Raw genomic sequence first — 6,000 nt, 5'->3', positions numbered from 1 at the left:
TTAGCATTTTTACTAGTAATAATTGTATTTTTGATATCAGGAATGGACATTTGCACTGTTAACAATGTCATTTTTTGTTGTTGTAAATAGCACATTATGTTACAGATCAAAACAAAACAAACAAACAAACAAAAACACATTATGTTTAAAAAGATTTTTTTTTTAATGAAGACTGGGTATTTCCACAAGTAATGACTTCATTATTTATATCAAGAAGAATGTTTTTTTTCTAGTGCAAATATAATTACTGAAATACAAAATGAGCATATTCACCTGTAGTAATTCCATTGCTCATATCATGAATTAGCATTTTAACTAGTGTAAAATTGAATTATAGATATTTATCATTCATATCTGAACTTGATTAAAAGTCAATTCAGCTTGTCGTATTACTGCAGACAGACATGAGGAAATCTGGGAATGCTTATGAATCTGTTGGAGAGTGACTCAACCTCCATTCAGAGCATGACAGAAATGTGGCATCAGACTTGATGTTTTGGGGCGAAAATTTGCTTGCAAATAATTTCATGTGTTTGCATCAGATTTAATGTGAAGAGGCCCTGAAGTGGTCCTGAAACAGCGGAATGGATTCATGGGTTGTCCTCACTACCATATACATTTTTGTAACTTAGATTTTGCAAGTTTATGATGAGATCCCAAGTATTGTTCTTATCGCAGAAGCTTGAGTGTGTTCCTGGAAGAACTCTCCTCTCATATAGACATGAAGACAATACATGTTTGATGGTCATGCCTGTGGATTTGTCACTGTAAGTGTGTGTTGTGTTTCAGGGTGCACATGAGCGCTGCAGTAACTGGTATCATTTCAGCGTGGCTCAGAGGCATCTTATACTGCAGGGCTGGCAGCGGGACCGTTCTGAGCTACTCCTGAGGGCCTTGAGTGTGCTGGACGAGTCAAGAATCAATCATCTAAAGCAGAAGGAGCTTCAGAACCAGCGCTCACACCAGCACAGCATCTGCCTGCAGCTTAGAGAGAAGGTTGACATTCAACACCTTAATATAGTCTTAATATAGTCTCATGTTGTTCCAAACCAGGATGACTTTCTTCCTTATGCACAATACAAAAGGGGATGTTTTAATAAATATCGCAGTCCATCTTTTCTATATAATGACAGTTGATAGTGTCTAAGTTTAAAGCTTAAAAATGAACCAAAACTGTCAATTTGAAGAGTACTGAGTAAACCCATAAGGATTACGTGATGTATTACGTATGTACAGTATTTTAATTAAGTAGAATTAACATGATTACATTTTGTTGGTTTTACTCAGTATAATTGAGTTGATAAAACTAAAACATAATGATAATTTTAAACTTAAAAAAGTATATATGTTAAATGTAAATAAATACATTTCGTGAAACCACAAAACTACTAATGACAATGAACCTTTTTTTCTTCTGTATTGTAACTACAATGCAAAAAAAAAAAGTGGAAAAAGATGAATCTGTATAAAATATATATACTGTAGTTCTGGGATCCTGATTGGTCAGCTGACCAAAAAGTTCCAGTCCTTCTAAAATACATGATATAGTATTTTAGTGATAGTGTGTGTGGTGCACTCTTTTCTGGGGCAGGACTAATGTTGATGTATGATGCTATTAGGTTGCAGTCAGTGTGGTGAGATTCTTTCAGGCTTTTCTCCCCTATCATCTGTTATAAAATGAGAGAGCTCATAGAGTATATCAGCACTGACTGAGGAAACGGCATGAGAAAATCTTAGTACTGATTCACACGAGTAACTCCATTCACAGTGGTGTTGTTTTCCTTCTCTGCTTTGAGCTACACTGCTCTGTTTCTGCTCAACTGTAACACTGCTGATTTGAAACACATTGTGGAATATTTAGAAGATCACTGGGCTGTGATTCCCCTTCGCTTTACACATTTGTTGTGATGACAGGCTGTTGCCGTGTGTGTAAGATGAACAGATTGTGTGTGAGAGACGCCATATCCACAAACAAACACACATTATGCCAAAGTTGTTTTGGGAAAATTAAGAGAGTAAATTACCTTTACAAGTGTTCTTCTAGATTTTTTTCTCACCAAGTTTATTTAATATAAAAGCAGCCCAAGATGTATAGTTTGAGTTCAGAATTACTGGGAAAATTAGATTAAATAACTCTAAGTAAATGCAATGTAACATAATGAAGTCATGTGACATGTAGCAAAGTACTATTCAAAACATTTATCATTGCATATTGCATACTGTTTCACATATTTTTAAAGCCTATTAGTAGCATAATGTGTGGTATGCAGTAAGCAGTATTCTTGTATTCTGAATATGTTCATTCGGAACAATGCATTTGTGTTTGACGTGTGTGTTTAAAGGAATATTCCGGGTTCAATACAAGTTAAGATCAATCGACAGCATTTCTGACATAATGTAGATTATCACAAACATTAACTTTGACTTGTCCCTCTTTTTCTTAAAAATAAAAAAAGTTCAAAAAACACAAATCTGGGTTCCAGTGAGGCACTTATAATGGAAGTCAATGGGGGCCAATTGGTGTACGTGAAAATACTCTTTCAAAAGTATAGCCACAAGACAAACAATATTCGTGTTAACTTGATTTTAATGTGATAAAATCACTTACAAACCTTTTCTGTGTAAAGTTTTAGACAATTTTACAATTTCATTACCATGACAACTAAATGCTGTAAACCCAAAAACTAGCATTAAAATGATGATTAAAACAACTCCGCAGCTCAAATAATAATAATTATGAGTTTTAACAGAAGAATTAATGTAAGTGCTTTTATAATATTATAAGCTCCACATTTCTGCCTATAAACCCTCCAGAAATTGGCCCCATTCACTTCCATTGTAAGTGCCTCACTGTAACCCAGATTGTTCTTTTTTTTTTAACTGAGAAAAGGAGTTAAAGTGACATTTTTGTGGTAATCAACCACAAAATATGGTAATCAATCATATTGTTACATATGCTGTTGATTGAGCTAAAAGGGAAACGTCACCCCAAAAATAAATATTTTGTCATTTTTTGCTCACCCCTGTGTTGTTATAACCCAATGTGATTTTCTTTTTCTAAACACAAAAGGGAGAAATTTAGTAATGAGTTAAAAAAATCTAATATATTTTATTAAACAACTGAAAACACAACAGGTAACACAAAACTCTCATAGAGAGAACGTCTAGGTTACGTATGTAACCTCCGTTCCCCGATGGAGGGAACGAGCTGTTGTGTCAGAGAAGCGACACTAGGGGTCTCTCTTGAGCGCCAATATTCACCTCTGAACTATGAAAAAAGGCCAATGAGAGTTGGCAACCAGTATTTGCATGTCCCGCCCCCCGGACATACGGGTATTTAAGCGGCGCAAATACGGGAGTTCATTCAGGATTTTTCTGAGGAGCCGGAAATGGTCCTGCCACAACAGTGGCTCGGCTCAGCGACGTGGCAGGGGAGACACAACGTCTCGTTCCCTCCATCGGGGAACGGAGGTTACATACGTAACCTAGACATTCCCCTTCTGTCGCTCTCTCCACGTTGTGTCAGAGAAGCGACACTAGGGGTCCACTTAAAAAGTGGCATACACTGAGCCGTGTACGTGAACTGCTGATACAGCAGCGAGCAGGTATTCTTACGTGCAGAACGACCAACTGTATCAGGCTGCACGTACCCTTCCCCAATGCCCCATTTAAGCCATCAGACTCCTTATCGTTACCCTGGAGGGGGGAACAAGGTGATGGCCGCCAACCTGGGAATGGGCCAGCCTGGCTGGGCCTCTTTTCTCTCTATGTTTCTCGCATAGAGCAACTACGGCCGGGGCCCTTACACGCATTGAGGGAAGGGGGTCTTAGCCCTTCATTCAGGGTGGAGAAGACCCTGCGGAGGCCACACCTACCCGGCAGGGGAGGCAAATTTTAGTGGCAAATACATTAGATGGCCTAACTTAGGACCTATGTGGAAAAGTTGGTGCGGTGGTAGATCCAGCCTTATAGAGGGGGGAAGCATACAGCACGGTGACCGAGGCAGCTGTAACTGCCTAAGGGAGACACGGGGTTCTGCTCGTGAGGGGACAGTACCGTGGCATTACACACAGGGGGAGTCGGAACAGGAGGCCTTACCTGTGGAGCACCTATACTAGTACAGGGTAGCTTGAGGTACCCGCAGTGGTTTGGGTCGGTGAGTTCCTCCGCCGAACTGCGGACCCACGAGGGCTAGGGAGGAGTCAACCAGCGACCCAAAGATGGGATCTCCTGGGAACGGAGGCGCACTGTTTTCCCTTGGTTAGGGGGAAAGGACGCTAGGCGCAAGCGGTTCACCCAGTCAGATCGTCAGCGTGCTACTGAGTTCTACGGGCTCGGACCTGAGAAAACACAGGACGATACTGACTCAACTCGGAGATTATAGAATCTCGCAAAAGCGTTAGGTGTTGCCCAGCCCGCTGCTCTACAGATGTCTGCTAGGGCGGTGCCCCTAGCCAGTGCCCACGAGGACGCAACACTCCTGGTGGAGTGAGCTCGAACCCGCAAGGGGGGGGGCACGGCCTGGGTGTGATAAGCCAAGGAAATGGCGTCGACAACCCAGTGGGTTGATAGTGTCTATGACGGCCAGTGGTAGGCCGGCTAGATCTTCCGCGTCCCTTCCAGGGGCCAGACGTGGAGGTTCCAGAGGTCTGGGTGCGGATGCCAGAGAAAGAAGATCCTTCCTCAGGGGAATTCGCCAGGGAGGAGCTGTCGTGAGGAGCGTGAGATCTGAGAACCACGTCCGGGTGGGCCAGTAAGGGGCCACCAGAGTTACTTGCTCCTCGTCCTCCCTGACCTTGCATAGCACCTGTGCAAGAAGGCTCACTGGGGGAAAACCGTACTTGCGCAGCCCCGCGGGCCAGCTGTGCGCCAGAGCATCTGTCCCGAGGGGAGCCTCTGTGAGGGCATACTAGAGCGGGCAGTGGGAGGTTTCCTGGGAGACAAACAGGTCTACCTGGGCCTTGCCGAACCTGTCCCAAATCAGCTGAACCGACTGGGGGTGGAGCCTCCACTCTCCGCCGGGCAAGCTTTGTCTTGATAGCGCGTCCGCTATCATATTGATGTTGCCGGGGATGTGAGTGGCGGGCAGTGACTTGAGTCGCTGCTGGCTCCAAAGGAGGAGACGATGGGTGAGCTGTGACATGTGGAGGGAGCGTACTCTGCCTTGGTGGTTTATGTAGGCTACCACCGTGGTGCTGTCTGTCCTGACTAGGACGTGCTTGCCCCGAATTAGCGGAAGAAAGGGCAAGAAAAACAGCCAGCAGCTCTAGGCAGTTGATGTGCCAGCGCAGCGGGCCTCGGTTCCACCGGCCTGCGGCTGCGTGCCCGTTGCACACAGTGCCCCAACCCAGTTTGGAGGCATCGGTTGTAACCAGAACACGTTGGGACACCTGCTGCAAGGGTACTCCGGCCCTTAGAAAGCAGAGGTCTGTCCAGGGTTTGAAGGCTTGGCGGCAGGTAGTGGTAACTTTCACGTTGTTCGTGCCGCGGTGCCATGCTCGTCTCGGAACTCGAGTCTGGAGCCAGTGCTGAAGTGGTCTCATATGCATCAACCCCACCTCCACAGCTAACTTCTTGCACTCTGGGTCCGTTGTCTCAGGAACGCCTGGGAGCCTTCCGGGTCCTCGATGGGATCCGTGAGACAGGGGGCGTACGCTTCCCGCGGTTTGCTCGATGCCGGGGCTGAGATATGGGCCTGGGTTGAGGCGGAGCAGAAGGTCTTCTGGCCGTGGGAGGACGCCCTCGGCGAGCAGATGGGGCCTGGACCGTGGCGGAAGGCTTGCGGCAAGGCATGATGTGAGAAATGGCCTCCGTCTGCTTCTTCACCAGGGAGAACTGCTGGGCGAAGTCCTCAACGGTGTCGCCGAAGAGGCCGAACTGGGAGACAGGGGCGTTGAGAAAGCGAGTCTTGTCGGTTTCACGCATCTCAACCAAGTCCAGCCATTGCTGACGTTCCTCGACCACCAGTGTGGCCATCGCCTGTCCGAGTGCCTGCGCTGT

General features: G+C 45.4%; 1 protein-coding gene across 2 annotated transcripts in view; it reads left to right on the top strand.

Annotated features, from left to right (window-relative positions):
- LOC127659102 (coiled-coil domain-containing protein 148-like) overlaps positions 1-6,000 on the top strand; it is a 76,544-nt gene that overhangs the window by 51,077 nt on the left and 19,467 nt on the right. For both annotated transcript variants that reach the window (XM_052148747.1, XM_052148746.1), the window contains exon 11: positions 790-996. In XM_052148747.1, the coding sequence (XP_052004707.1) occupies positions 790-996 (207 nt within the window). The remainder of the gene's footprint in view (positions 1-789; positions 997-6,000) is intronic.

This window comes from Xyrauchen texanus, chromosome 18 (genome assembly GCF_025860055.1).
Source record: "Xyrauchen texanus isolate HMW12.3.18 chromosome 18, RBS_HiC_50CHRs, whole genome shotgun sequence".
In the NCBI taxonomy this organism is placed as follows: domain Eukaryota; kingdom Metazoa; phylum Chordata; class Actinopteri; order Cypriniformes; family Catostomidae; genus Xyrauchen; species Xyrauchen texanus.
This window is presented reverse-complemented; position numbering and strand designations above follow the sequence as displayed.